Source organism: Centroberyx gerrardi, chromosome 13, assembly GCF_048128805.1.
Source record: "Centroberyx gerrardi isolate f3 chromosome 13, fCenGer3.hap1.cur.20231027, whole genome shotgun sequence".
In the NCBI taxonomy this organism is placed as follows: domain Eukaryota; kingdom Metazoa; phylum Chordata; class Actinopteri; order Beryciformes; family Berycidae; genus Centroberyx; species Centroberyx gerrardi.
The window spans coordinates 7,767,178-7,783,040 of NC_136009.1; the positions used below are offsets into that span (position 1 = coordinate 7,767,178).

Genomic DNA, 15,863 nt, shown 5'->3' on the forward strand with positions numbered 1-15,863 from the left:
AAAATAAATAATACACAGTGTCCACTGACTTTTCTTAGCTTCTTCTCTCCCTTAAGTTTCATTGTTGTTTTTCTAAAGCATGATGGGTACAGTTCAAGCACGTTAAATAGCGTTCACTTGTCCATGCGTATTATTTCTTGAACATTTCACCAAGTGGCTACACCAAGTTGGCCTGAGCCAACATGGCTGACAACATGCAGATGAATAATAGCCTATATAACTCCTTAATCAGATGCTGCATCCTCTCAATGGTTGTTTTTATTTCCCACCGAAGAGCACACGAAAGCTAAAGTCAGATCTCCGACTAGTGCATCCGACGTGCACATGAATGCGCCACGATACCGTTTTCATTTCCCCGCACCTTCGGGTGCTGACCCGGGCTTCGAGCAGCACTCGCAGCAGGGTGCTCGGGCCCGTACTTGAGGTGAGCCAGGCGGAGCGGGGTTGAAGGGCGAGCGCCGGCCTTCGTCTCCGGCCGTGACTGAGCATCTCGCCACGGCCGTTTAGTATTCAGCGGCAGGAGCGTGGAGAATGCAGAGGGCCGGTGCGGAGCGCACAGGGCCCGCTGCTGCTGCTCCGCCCGCCCGGGTCGCGCCGGGGATTAACCCCGACGCACCTCCTTACCGGGCGATCGGGGCGCGCTGCGTACTCCCTGCCACTCTCAGGCCTTCGGGTCAGGGGGAAGAGATGTGATAACTATGGATAGGCCCGCACACTCTTCGACACACACACACACACACGGATGCAACCATGCATGTGCAAACACTACATTTTTCTCTACCTTTCTCTCTCTCTCTCTCTCTCTCTCTCTCTCTCTCTCTCTCTCTCTCTCTCTCTCTCTCTCTCTCTCTCTCTCTCTCTCGCTCTCTGTTTTCTCCGTTTCTCTCCCTGTCTGTTTCTTACGCACACTTACACTTAGAAAACACAGATAAAAGTGTGTTCAAATTGTAAATACACACACTTTCTGATATGCTCTATACGGTCTAATGTAGTTATCACACAATCAGCTCAATCTAGTTTTGCATTGCAACCTTTATTCGCTCATTTTGCACGTTCATTAGACTGTTTCGACTTCAAAGTATGAAATTTCTATGCGAGAATCTCTAATATCTCTGAGTAGAATACACTTAAATGTCATTCTCCTGTGATAAAACTGAAGCATATCCCACACAAAGCCTTCAGGTAAATGATTTCCTGACCTTTTTAAACCAAGGGGGGGGGAGAAAAAAAGACCGACCACACACACACACACACACACACACACAGAGGCATAAAGGGCCCATGCATAATGTCCAATTTACTGTGGCGGCTCTGGAGGTTGGTCATTTCTCACATATTATTATTAGATTACGGCTGTCGAGCACTTAAGCCTCTGCTCTGCCCCTTTCCGCTTGATTAATAGGAGACGACTGTAAATACAAATATTTCATAGCTGCCTTGTAAAAGAAAAGAAAAAAGAAAAAAGCGGCAGAGCGCAACACACACACATAAAAACATAAGCACACACACACACACACACAGAGCTAGATCTCTGTCAAGACTAAGCCCAGTAAAAAAAATTGCTCTTCTCTCCTTTTTCTCTCTTTCTTTCACTCGTTCATTTGAGGAATTAACTGGATTGTCACTGAGTGGGTTAGGATAGGATATTGGTGTGTGTGTGTGTGTGTGTGTGTGTGTGTGTGTGTGTGAAGTGTTGTGAGACAGCTTTATGGACAGACAAAGTGTCCCGTAATGTTACCGTCCTCTCCTCCTTTTGAGATGTTTACCCTTCCTCCTTCCCTCTCCTCCTCCCTCCTCTCCTCCCTTTTCAATCACTCGCTCTTCCCTAACTCCTCTTAACGTCTCGTAAACATTAACTCTAATCAGTGGAAGGGATTTTATAGACAAAGTCAGGCAGGTTACAGTCATCATCAGTGACGTGTGGCGCTCCGCAATAACACTCGCTGAATTCTCCAAGGGTAAAGATTCCCCTTTTCTTTTCTTTTATAAAGAAAAGGATTTTTTTTTTTATACAGAAATAAAGCTTGGATTTTATACCCTTGGGCATTCTAAGAGGGTGTATGCAAGATGAAAAGAGTCATTCATTTTTTTTAAGATTTTAGGATGATATTTTTGGTGGTTTGTGATTGGTAATAAATGTATATTTGTTCTCTTTTCTTCCCTTCTCTTCTCTTCTCCTCCTCTTCTCTTCTCTTTTTATCTCCTTTTCTCACTTTTTCCTCCTCTCTGATCTCCTTGCCTCTTATTATTTCGATTGGTCATCTTCCTATCCTCTCCCCTTGGTTTCTTTTCTCTTTCCCCAATTTCTATCCCTCTCCTCTCTCTCTCTCTCTCTCTCTCTCTCTCCCTCTCTCTCTCTCTCTCTCTCTCCATCTCTCTCTCCAGTCGTTGCTGTTGTCGGTGCACATCAAGCGTGAGGGCGAGTCTCCCGTGGTCTCGCCTCTGTCCTCCGAAGACGCCCACCACTCCGACAGATACCAGGTCACACACGCGCACGCTCACACACACACACACACACACACACACACCACACACACACACGCGAATGACGTCAGTCTAGGTCGATTTGGTCAGTTAGGTCGCTTCTTATCCCACATGAATTTAGACTGAAGTGAAGAGTATTCAGTGGAACTTTATTTTTCTTTATTTTCACCTTCTTTTCAATTCTAAAAAGTGCAATACTATATACTGTTATACAAGGTCAAAGGTCAAGCACAGTATGTGTACACAGCCACTCAACTTAGTATCATCACATAGGGTCTGAATACTTTTATAGTCAATATAAGCACGCTCACTCTATTCCACTATATAGCCCTAGCCCTCTCCACTAATTAGCCTGCTATCTATTGCTATGGCATCTGTAAGATTCGTCCAAGTGGTAATAATCCCAGCACACACACACACACACACACACACACACACACACACAAAAACATCCTTGACACATACGCTACCCATTCTGACAGAGATCCCAGCTGTCCAGATTAGCTCTATGGATGTAAACTGCCTTAAGGCAAATGTATTTCTCACCACCAACACTTTGACAGCTGTTATTAAGAGACAGAGCAGAACGCCACTCATTCTAGTTGTATTTTCCTATGTTCTGGTATAGGGATTTCAACTGGAATACACCAAGTTTTTGGAAAGTCAATTTACCTGATGAGAAGAGAGAGCATAGACACCAAAATCATCCATGTGTCCCCAGCGGATCATTCGCTCCGGTGCTCCATGCTAACACTTTAGCATGCACTATGTTGAGTGATAATAGGCGATTAGCATTTTAACTCGATATAGCTGATGTAGCCAGGTTTATTTTTGGAACTGATTAAGGTGAGCAACTGTATTCATCCGCTGTGCAGTGATTTTTAGCAGCACACAGTCTCCCATTGCCCACCACCTTAAAAACAGAGAAAGTAGTCCCTGCTAGTACGCTATTTTTGTATGATATTTGTATAAATTTTACAATCACCTACACAAAACTGCGTGACTTAGCATCATTTACGATTACTTACGTTTAGCTTTAGCTGCTACAAGTTCTCTTTTTCTCCCTTTTGAGATAATGCTAGTCGCCTACTATCACTCAACATAGTGTATGCTAAAGTGTTAGCATGGAGCACTGGAGCCAATGATCTACCGGGGACACATGGATGATTTTGGTGTCTATGTTCTCATCACTTAACTGTTAAGTTGACCAATCTCCCCAAAATTTGCTGTATTCCTTTAAAGCCACCACCCCCCTCTTCTTCTATCTCTTATATTTGTCAAAGTTTGCTCTGGTGGGGTTTAATCCTCATGGCCGTGATGTATCACCGGGTTAAGTGGGTTTCCCCCCTTTCACCATAAAATAAGAACTATTAAGTCCATGCAGACGTTCCATCCATACGTTCAGGATGACACAGCTCATAAAGGGCTTATAGCGATAAAGTAGATTTTCTCATTAAGTGAAACTGCTGAAATCACCTTATATTATACAAATGATTAAGTCAATGGCGATTCCCTTTACCACCCGGAAAGTGTAGCGTAATGGAAGACTCTGCCATCTTCTCCCCCCCGCTGTCAGTCTGTCTCAGTATTCTTTCTCTCTCTACCTCTTTCCTTGTTCTAAAAACCTGACCTATCCCCAGCCATTTAGCGAGTGTATCATAATGATTCGGTAGCGGCGGTATAACTCAAGTGTCGGCACTCGGGAGCGAGGGGGAAAAGAGAGGGAAGGAATGTGGAAGAGAAGAGGGTAGAGGGAGGGAGGGAGGGAGGGAGGAGAGAGAGAGATGGAAGTTGATGGACGACGGGGGCCGGATTGAACCGCTGCCTGCTCACTGTTACCGTGTCAGAGAGAGGGCACCCGCAACAGTGACTGGATGCTTCAGTCAGCACATAGCCAAAGACACGCAGGCTCCTGGGTTTGAATCCCAGTGGAGGGGGAGGGGGGGAGGGGGGAAAAAAGAGAGAAAACTTGAGGTGCACATTCTGCAAGCCAGAGAAGAGGAAAGGAAGGAGGAATCTGACCTCCCTCAATGTATTCCACAAAGCTATATTTCTTAATGATAAGGCCATTATTTTTAATGATACCCCGGGGGTCCTGCTGGACCACCCAGGACCCCCAAAAGTCCCAGATTCACATGTAGATAAATGTATAATTTCATTGTAAATTTGCACGCATAATTCTAAAACATCCTGTGGCACACCGCAAGTGCATAATAAGGACTTCAATTTGATTTGTAATAGCCACAAAGCAAAAGTTTAAAAGTGTTTTTCATTCTTTGATCTTGTTTTCCAGCGCTTTGAAAGATGATATTTCATGCTATAACATGAAATACTTGTATGTAATTTGCAGTGATTACACACTAGACTAGACAGTAAAGTCTCATAAGGATTCTTGGAGTCTATGCATGTAATTTGTAAACAAGCTTCTCTATTACTATTTGAAATGTACCAACTATCTGATGTAGTTTGATTCCCCATAGCACTTTGTAGTGCTTTTATAAATATTATTAGATTGGTTATATATTTATATATTGTTTTAAATGTCATAATAACTATTTATTAGTAGTAGTAGAAGTATTTTTTAGTAGTATTAGTATTATCATAACTCATATACTGAATCTGAAAGGGAGAAGACCATTTTAACACCTCATCCAGTGAAACCCGCTGCTTCCCCCTAGCGGCCCAAAGTGGGAACAGCACCCCTCCCTTCCGCCTCCAGCCCGGGTCACATGACCAAAACAAGCCAACATGGCGGCGGACATGAGTGTCTTCGCCGATACGGGCGCCACTTTCAATCCATTTCCATCCGTTTAAAAATATAGACACAAGCTTGTATTTACAGTAATGTAGAGTATCGGGAGACACGCGGGACTAGTTGGCACAAGTGAGTTTTAGCGGCTGCTACAGCGGCTCTGAATGGCAAGTTGTCAGCCCACTCATGGAGGAGGTGCAAAACAAGAGAGAAGTAGGTTTTGTTGTTTACTCTCCCTCAGTCTCAGCAGACAGCCGTCCACCATCCACTGCAATCTCACTCTGAGGAGTTACATTTGTACCTGTAAGCATATTATAATGTTTCCTCAATATCTAACGCACATTTCCTCCTCTTTCCTTTCTTTCTATTTGCAGACGTTTTTACGAGTGCGGGCAAATAGGCAAACAAGATTGAATGGTATGTACACACATCATATATCACGATTTAAGTAGCTTAATGATACTTAATATTGCACATTATGATACTTAATATGTTTTTCATGTGTTTTATTTTGTATAGGTGTGTATTATGAGTGTATTACAAGTGCTATACACAGGCTTCATGGGATTTCTGGGGGGGGGGGGGTACTTTTGACTGAAAAGTCAGGAAAATTTACATATTGCCTGGAAAACAACTTCAACTCACTTCATAACAATCTACTGGCATGTATTTTGTAGCTTGTTTAACACACGGTGACTATAATTTTTATTATGCCACAAGAAGGCCAGGTAGGGTTTACCAGGTGTATTGAACATAGGACTTCAAACACTTTTTACTTCTGTCAAAATATATTATTGCTGATAAATCATTTAAGAAATAAGATATGAAAAGAGTCATTCTTTATTTTGAAGGAAAATGGGTCATATTAGATAATGAGCAGGCCCTGGCTAGCCCTGTTTGTCCTTGTTGTGGAGACATTTTGTCCTGTAACAGCTTTTCTGGCTAAGATGGAACAAGCCGTGAATTTATCACAGTCATGGAAAGCCACCAGAGAAACACAGAGACAACTTTATACCCACCTATCAGGCTGATTGACACCCATATATAGGATAGGAGGATTCCGCTGTAACCAGATGACAGGGAAAGAGAAAGTGAAGGAGAATTGTACCCCGTTTGTTAATAAAAAAAAACTAGAATTATAAGATCCATCCCGCTTATTTCAGCGTGAAGTTAAAGAAAACGGTGCTCTAACTTCCTACCCTTCCCTTTTGTTAATTTTCCATAAATCGATTCAGTGATAATACCTATCCATGGCTCTACTAGTCCGGTCCCTTTCCTTAGGCTTCATGCTGAGAACCCAGATGAGTCTCTCCCTTGTATTGAGAGAACATCGCACCAAATTCCATGCAAGATGCTGGCATTTTAATGTGGTCTTGCTTATCGGCAAACGTACATACATCATAGAACATCACGCAACCTTTTCCAAGTAGTTAGGATGTACAGGTACAAATTCAAGTGATCCACCAAGCAGCTGCTATTTCAATAAAATCTCAACTCTTGCACCTGGTTTTGTTGTTATTCCTTCATCTTTTAATATTCCTATTTCTGATGGAAGAAAATGTAGTCCTTACTGCCCCACACGGTTGCTAATAAGCTTCTTAAATTAAGTCCACAGTAACAAGTGAAACTGTCTCTTAGGCTTCAGAGCCTCTAGCCGGCCTCCTAAATGGTAAATATGGCAAATCTCCTTAACACTGGCCACAATCCATAGTCCCTAGCTGCTTCTATATTTGGGTTAGGACCTAAAATGAGTCGCAGGCTCCAGTCCGATGGCTCCCAAAGTTATGTGACAGGAGAAGCACTGTGTTTTCATGAGCCTGGGTCTATAGATAAGAGACTAAATTTCTAACATGGGCTCCATGCTGAACCACTGATATAGGCTGAGCATCTCTAATAAGCCCCATGTTATTTCACACATATGCTGGTTTTGTCAGCTGTATCTCATCTGTCCCTAATTGCCCTGGAGTATTTTTTTTTGCTATATTACTAAATATATAATTTTCGCCCCTCTTAAGTTTTAGTGAGAATACCCAACACTTCTCCTTCAAGCCTCCCCAGTTACTGAATGGGTGTAAACTGAGAAAATCTAATATCAATATATTTATAATGTTGCTCTGTTTTTACCCATCGACTGATATTACGGTGATTGTTGCCTCTGTTACGAGACATTTACTGTTTCCTGACACGCCGATAACCCGCCGTTTTTCAGTCGGAGCCCGTGACAAGAGCCGGTGAAGACTTAGTTTAAACTTCGCCCTCCATTACTTTCCCTCTGCCCTCATGTGGAACCGGGAATCGTTCTCGTGGGGGTGGGAGGGGGGGTGGGGCGGGGGGGAAAGAGATCCCTGCCGGACCTAATTAGCGGCCCTTTCCTCTCTCTATTTAACAACGCCCCCCTCGATTAGCGTCAGGGGAGAATTGGCAAAGAGGAGGAGGCAGTTTCTCTCTCTCTCTTTAACCCTCCCTCCCTCCATCTTCTTCCCCTGCAGTTATGGCATATTGCCTCATGTCCTCGCTTTCTCCTCCTCCTCCTCCTCCTCCTCTCCCTCCATCCCTCACCGGGGTCCCTCTTGGCCTCCTCTGCTTTCCCAGCCAGCTAAAAATTAATGTCCCCGCGCGCCATTTGCAGTTAAGAAAAAACGACAGAGACTCGGGGCACAATGGCCGGCTGTTCTGCTCTGTTAAATTTCTAATTATATGTGTGTGTGTGTGTGTGTGTGTGGAGGGAGGAGAGAGGGGGGGGGGTTAGCTGTGACAGGAGCGAAGGAGAGGAAGGGAAGCAGAAATAGAGAGAGAGGGTGGCAAGGATGGAGAGAGAGGGGAGGGGATGAGAGGGGAGATTGTTCTGTCACGTCGGGCTCTCGTCATTTCTTTCTTAACACATGTGGGAAGGCGGCAAGTTCAGGCCGGCCTCTTCTCACATTACGCTTCCAGACTATGTAGAGAATTGAGAAGAGGGGGCAGGCCTAATGGGGCCGCTCTATTGCGTTGGAAATAATCAGATCAAGGGACAGATATCTGATTTAAATCCGTTTATCTCCCTTGCCTTGACACCCGAGCCCATGAACACATATTGCTGCTTTGGTGGGCCTTGTTTTGGGCCCAAACACATAGTTTGAGCAGCTCCCACAAGCCCTTAACTGGTGAAATACAGTGACACAGTTTAATTTCTCATAGCTAATTGGGTTTGTGTTTGATTAGTTTGATTATACCGTATGTAGGCTGGTTTCCATGAGGTTTCTCGCTGTATCCCCAGAACGACAAGACTCCTTGCCGCTCATTAGTTCATTTAGATCACTTGGAAATGTTTTACTTTGTTTTAGAACATTTCCCTACACACTCTAGTCTGTGGTTCATCTTAGAAATGTTGTGGTTGTATAAATCAAACCATCCTGGTGTTTAACGTGGAAAAAAGACGAAAGTTCACATACTCTATGTGAGGCTGTGTATTCTGTTTCGTTGCTAACCATCTCTCTCTCTCTCTCCCTCTCTCCCTCTCTCTCTCCATTCCAGCCCGTATAGGGAAGATGAAGAGGAGGAAGCCTGAGGATGGGGGCCAGGTATGTCCGCTGTGCAGCGCCCCATTGGCTGGGAGCGAGGAGGAGATGAGTAGACATGTGGAACAATGCCTGATCCAGGTAGTACAATCCGGGCCCAGACCCCCGCCTACCGCCAGCCGGACGGCCTGTCAACACCTCTCTTCCTGTAGATGCTGTCCAAGTCACCTCTTTGCTTCCCGTAGATACCGACCAATAGCATCTGTAGTTCCTCTACACATCGACCAATTACTTCTTTCCTTTCTGTAGATGCCAGTACTGCGTTCACATCATATGGGAATAACCGTCAGAATGACTTGACTGTAAAAAATTACCGACCTGAAAGTGTTCACATGTTCAAACTCGTTTCAAGTAGTGAAATATAAACATATAACTGAAATTTTTGGTAGACTTTGGTTGCTGTTAATCAGCTTTTTCAGCATCAGTTTAATAGGCCAAGTTAGTTTGCACATACAAGGAATTTGACATGACTTTTTCTCACTGAACACACATGAACTCAGTGATACATTTGAGGTCATATTTGACAGCAAACTTTGTAATGTCAACCAAAAATCCAGCATGTAGTTGCGATCATAATGACTTAGGCGATGAACATCATTCATTTTATTGGTTTTATTTGAAATAAATATATCATTCCCTACAGTTGTTTACATGCATTTACATGCACCTGAAGTTTGACAGTAACAGTATTTTCAAATAGGAAGCTCCTATCTGCCGTTTTTCCCATATGACATGAATGCAGCATATCCAGTGGCATGTAGTTCCTGTAGATGCTGACCATTCTCCTCTTTATCTTGTGTAGATCTCAACCAGTTGCGTCTATTGTTCCCATAAATGCCGACCAATCACGTCCATAGTTCCTGTAGATGCCAGCCAATCAGGCTCTGCTTCCTATAGATCTTCTACAAGTTCCCTCCTCTCTCTGTTTTCTAGCTGTCGGTCACCAATCATCACCTTTCTACCAGTCTACCAGTCGCTCTACTTTCCCGTTCAATCACCTTCTTTCTTAGTGTAGACCAATGACAACTCGTCTCACTGCAGATGCCCGCCAATCACCACCCGTCTTCTATCTCACCTCACTGATCTCTATCCATCACACTAGCTGTAGAGCCACTAACCTCCTCTAGATCAACCACTTCTAATAGTAAACTAATGTTGTAAGTTGTTGATAAATAAATATTGTATATAAATAGAAATTATTAAGTAAATGCATATTAATATTATAAATATTCTATTTAAGTGGTACTTTTTGTTTTGAAACTCAATGAATATACAGTATATGGAAAAACTACCTGTGGTACTGTTTTTGCCCATTTTGTGTGTGATTTTGCTTGGAATAACGTGTACGTGTGTGTGTGTGTGTCAGCGCGAGGGTGCGTTTGGCGAGGACGACTCTGTAGACATGGACGGAGAGAACGGGCGGGGCTTCGAGGAGTACGAGTGGGCGGGGCAGAAGAGGATCAGAGCCACCGCGCTGCTGGAGGGAGGCTTCAGAGGTATACACACACACACACACACACACACACATACACATGTAGACAAAGACAGCACAGTACACACACTCACAGACATGCACATAAACACTTTATTCTTTCACACACATGTAGACACACACGATGCATACTACACAATGCTAGTTTTGTTTTAAACTGGCAATTACAGTGTAGAGGCTGGCAAACAAGTCTCTCTCTCTCTCTCTCTCTCTCTCTCTCTCTCTCTCTCTCTCTGTCAATATCTCTCTCATATCTCTCATCTCTCTCATCTTGACAACAGAAGTGTCAAATGGTTTCAGCGCTGGTCTGCGTGTGTGTGTGTTATGCTGCTATGTTTTGTGTTGATGTAGTTGTCCAGTCCTCTTACTGGTTCTAGATGGCTGTCTGACCCGTCATGGCTCCATGGTCATGTCCGTTCGCTCATTCGTTCATTCATTCGCTTGTTGTTTCTTTCTTACTTTCTCTTTTTCTCTCTGTCTCTCTCTCTCTCTCTCTCTCTCTCTCCACCCATCCATCACTCCCTCTGTCCCTGTCCGGTTGCAGCAGTGTTAGTTCTGTGAGACCGGGGTTGAGTGCGACTGGGGAGCCATAATGGTGCCGGCGGTCTGGTGGCGGTCCGGGTTGGCTTGAGGTCGGCCCGGCCCGGCCCGGCTCGGCCCCGCACAGCCCTCTTAGCAAGGGGAAGGAAAACACATTTAGCTGGGCAATTGACCCGCTGGTCGCCACTGTGTGTGTGTGTGTGTGTGTGTGTGTCTCAGTGTGTGTGTGTGTGTGTGTGTGTGTGTGTGTGTGTGTGTGTGTGTGTGTGTGCCCAGAAATGCAATTATAGAACTGGACCGGAGAGCTGGTCACTGGGGAGCACAGCGGCTGCTCTCTGACACAAACACACCCACAATGCTCCCACTTCTCTCTCTCTCTCTCTCTCTCTCTCACCGTATCTTTTTCCCATCCGTTCTCTCACATTCTCTCCATTTTTTACTTTTCCCCCAACTTTTTCTTCCCCTTGTGTTTGACAAATTTCACTCTCCATTTTTTCGCTGCCAGAGCTGAGTAGTAAAGTGTTACATTGGCTTTACTGCGTTTCCAGGAACGAGTAATGTCACAAACTACGTGGGTCTCAGTAATAACTATTAAATATCGGATTGAAGTTGAATTCTTTATAGTTAGCTGTCTCCCTTTTTCAGATGATGCGAGCACGCTCTGAGTTAACTCGACCTATATGAACTGGCTTGGATAAGAAGTGGTGTTAAAGTTGACTTTCTTAGGGTGGAAGTATTCCCACTGCTTTGATTTTTTCGAGCAAAATGATGACAAGAACATTGGACATCAACGCTGTTTTGGGGAGGGGAGGAAAGCCAGATTTTTTTTTTTCTAAGAGGATGGATGTAAAGGATGCAGTTGCCAAGTTTGGGCGGTTAACAGAAAAGTGAAAGAACATGTAGTATAATGAAACACTGCTCCCAGGATGTAGTAACTAAAGTAATATAATTGATTTTGAAATGAGTAAGTAATAAGTAATATATTGCTTTCTTGAATAAGAAGCTTAAGTTGAACCGCTTTTCTCCGAACGAAAGATGGAACATATAACGAAATATATTCTTTTGTTTTTCTAATGGTTGGAATACATGCGGTTAAATGATTCAAACTGCACAGAGCATTTCAGACCATGCATACATTTTCATTTTGCATTTAGAGTAAGCTTTGTCCAGCATTGACGACACATTTCAATATTCTGACCAGCTCAGTCTCCAGGGTGGCCTCTATTACTGTGACGCTGAGACAAACAAGTCTCTGTAGTGCATTCTCTCCATCTCTCTTGCTTCAGATTTGTGTGTGTATGTGTGTGTGTGTGAGGGAGGGAGAGAGAGAGAGAGAGAGAGGCAGGCCATCGAGATGTGCGCAGATGGAGGTAAAGAGTTGTTGTCGTCTCTAAGAGGCTCTTTCAAACTCTCTCGGCTCTGCCTCCGCTTTCATCTGCCTCTCCTCCTCCTCGCCTCCCCCCCCTCTCTCTCCCTGTTCGATCTGTTGTTAAACACACACATGCTGAGGCTCACCTGCTCCTCTCTCTATCTCTCTCTCTCTCTCTCCCCCTCTCTGAAAGCCAGAGAGAGGAGACGAGACAGATCAATGTTGAAATCTCGACTAAACCGCGTAAAAGAGCAGGGGGGGGGGGTGTACCAGCCTCCCCGTCCCTCCATCCGTCGGTTCATCCGTCCTTCCATCCCTCGTTCCCGTCGTTAAACGAGCAGACAGGACCCTTCTGCCGCGCTCTAATAGGGCACCTTGTGATGTGACACAGATAACAGAGGTGGCCCGGGGAGAGCGACTTGAAACACGCCACACACACTCACACACACACACACACACACACACACACACACAGAGGTATACGCGCGCCCGGCAGAAGGCTCAGAAGGTGGATTTTGTCTTGAAAGCTCCTCAGTGGTTCAAACACACACACCGCTGCTGAATCCAGCCGGCCCTCGAGAGCCAACCAGCCAGCCAGACGGATGTAGAGATGTTGCAAGGAGGTGGGGGGTAGGGGGGTGGTGGGTGGGGGTGTCTCTCCAGCCGGCGGGATAAAGAGAGGGCCTATCCCTCTGTGAAGTGCCACCATCCTTCCCTCCCTTTGAGAGCGCGAGGAAGAAAAGGCAAGGGGGGGGGGGGAGCGGCGGGGCCCTTTCAAGGCAGAGGAGAAGGAGGGGAGGGGGGAAAAAAATCGAACAAGATCACTTTATGATTCAACTCTGCGTGCGCGAGGTGGAGACTTCCCCGTGTCTCGCACCGGCTTAGCCAGGTTGAAAGCGCCGCCATGGCACAGACGGAGAGATCTCTTTATCTGGCTAGTGGGCTCGCTGTCTGTCTGGCTGTCTCTCCCTCTCCCTCTCTCTCTCTCTCTCTCTGTTTGTCTGAGGCGGAAAGTAACTGGCTGTTCGTTTATAACTTTGCGGGGGGAACTTTCGAAAGTCTATACTCGAGCAATAAGCCGCGAGAGGCCACGCTTTACAGTCACTTCAGAGCAGCCAAGAGGAGTTGTAAGGCACAGCGGAAATCGGCAGGAGAAAGGATGCAAATGTTGAGTTAATTAGATCTTTACCTCCCACCGGCAATAAAAGTCTTGAAGAGTAGCCAAACAATGAGCTAATGAGTTGGCCCATTCATATTTACATTAACTGTTATGTGGTCACCGTGTTTATCAGGTGTGTTACAGCTGCCTCAAATGCGTCTCAGCCAATCAGGACTGATATTTTTCATGTTTAGTAATCGATTAGCATTAGGGAAAAAGGTTCAGAATGGCAGCTTCATCCCTTCAATCATCTTTATTGGCCTACGCATTTCATGTCATTTCGTCATTTTCGTTTGAAGTACACTGCAGTAATCCATATTTAAGCAAGCAATCAATACTATAACAACAATAAGTAAATACATGTAAGTAATCCATACTTCTCACTCTTACAGTCTCCTCAACATATTCAGACAGATTTTTGGCTGCATATGCTTATATAACCCCAAAAATGTATGTTCTATTTTATGATTTTAGTTTGTACTTTTTCCCTGCTGTATCCAATTATTATTTGCTGCAGCAGTGGCCCACATTCCCCTCATTAGTTTCATTTTATCTTGATGTGTTTCATAATGTCAGTTTGACTTGCGTTTCTCGAGTGTTTTCTCCTGCTTGTGGCTAATGTTACAGCGAGATCTTGAGAAGTTTTTACTGATCTGTTTTTGCTAAAAACAAAAATCCCGGACAGCGCAAAATCTAACTGAAGTCATTGTTTTACTTTGTAACAAAAGAGTTCACCCTTCCGCCATCAGCGTAGTCACAGAGAGACAGACAGAAAGGCAGGCGGGCGGGCAGACAGACAGATCCTGAGTCTTGATAGCAGGGCGTCCTTAGAGAGGGACAGAGCGACAGAAGAGGGGGATTATGGCTGGTTGAGATGGCCCAAGGGGATGGAGGAGAGGAGAAATCTCTGCTTTGTAAACGGACTTCAAAGATGGCCGTCTCATGTCTTTGTGTCTGTGTCCCTTTCCCCATCTCTCTCTCTCTCTGACCTGTAAATGGCAGAACGATAGCGCGATGACCTTTGACACCCCTCCTCTCTCGCTCTTAGGGGGTCCCGATAATTGCTATGGCAACAGGACGCCGCCGAGGTCGGTCGATTGGTTGATCCGGGCTGTCAGTCAGTCTGATGAGGCCTTTGATCCTGCCTGCCTCTTCAGATCTGTACTTGTAGTGTTGTCGCTTTAGGGCAGTCGCCACGGCGACATGTATGTAGATTGGGTGTCCCCCGCGTCGCTGTCATGAAGCGTGTAACTCGGAAAAGAACATGTGTAGTTAGCGTGTTAAGAGTCAACGATATGCAGGAGATAGCTATGGTAATGAGACAGACCGGGAATGCCATTTAGGAGTTGGAGTGTGTGTGTGTGTGTGTGTGTGTGTGTGTGCATTGATCCCGTCCTATCTATCAGAAAAGAGGTGAAGCTGCTCATCGAACAAGGCTGGTACACGAAGAGAGGGGAGGAGAGAGAGAACTAGTGCTGCATGAATAGAGAACATTAAGTAGAGAAGAAAAAATAGAGATAAAGAGAGAGGGAAAGAGAAGTAAAGAAGCCAACGGTAAGAAAAAGTGAGGGATGGGAAGGAGGGAAATGGAGGGTGACATGAGAGGGAAGGAAGGTATGAAAGAAAGAGCCGTGATGGAAGAAAAAGAGGGGAGGCGGAAGGATGGAGGGAACAAGGAAGGGAGGAACGGATGAAAGGAGGAGGGGAAAGGATGAGAAGTGAAGGAAAAAAGAGGGAAAGGAGGAGGGAGGGAGGGAGGGAGGGTGCGTCAGTGCATAATGTGAGTGAAAGGCAGTTAGAGTGGGGCTGACCTTTCCCTGGCCAGATTAGATTGGCCTGCCAAGACTGCTTAGAGGGACAGATAGTAGCACTGGGAACACACACACACACACAGAGCGAACACACCACACATACACACACCCTGAACAGACCACAGACATGTACAGTACACACACACATGACATATCCAGGTTTGAAGTAGCCAAGCTTAGGTACCAATAAGAAAACACACACATCCTATCTGTCTGTAAGGGAATAAATAGTTTAAAACCATCTGAATGCTGTTAAAATGATCTTTGCTTCATCAGGTATCAGTCTTACTGTAATCCAACAGCACTTCAAAATAAAATGCTCTTGCTATTTTACATTTACATATTAGGTGTTTTGTTTTTTTTACCAAATGGTAAAACTGAGACAACAAACCATGAGTGTCATTTTCCCCATTTTTGTCCCATTCCACTTCATTTGACCTATTTCACAGGCTATATGGTAACCTAGTTTCTCTCCATAGCCACAATCAAAGCTAGTTTACCCACAATTCCAGTGGTTGTTGTCAATCGCCTTGTCCAACTAGCCGCAGGATCCATAGTTTGATCAATTGATTAGATTAACAAAGATCCACCCCTTCCCACCCCACCCTCACTCCTTAACATTAGTGCATCAGTGGTTAGGATTCAGAGCTGTCTATCTATTTTCTCTCGGTCACTCGTTCACGGCCGATGGATGAAAAA

At 44.8% G+C, this 15,863-nt stretch overlaps 1 protein-coding gene across 6 annotated transcripts in view; it reads left to right on the forward strand.

Annotated features, from left to right (window-relative positions):
- Positions 1-15,863, forward strand: part of rnf220a (ring finger protein 220a) — a 172,328-nt gene that overhangs the window by 133,942 nt on the left and 22,523 nt on the right. For 2 of the 6 annotated variants that reach the window (XM_078287523.1, XM_078287525.1), the window contains exons 4-7: positions 2,386-2,481; positions 5,611-5,653; positions 8,750-8,874; positions 10,160-10,289. In XM_078287523.1, the coding sequence (XP_078143649.1) occupies positions 2,386-2,481; positions 5,611-5,653; positions 8,750-8,874; positions 10,160-10,289 (394 nt within the window). Of the gene's footprint in view, positions 1-2,385; positions 2,482-5,240; positions 5,450-5,610; positions 5,654-8,749; positions 8,875-10,159; positions 10,290-15,863 lie in introns of those variants that run through there. The other 4 variants (XM_078287524.1, XM_078287526.1, XM_071905228.2 and 1 more) reach the window with 3 other exon arrangements.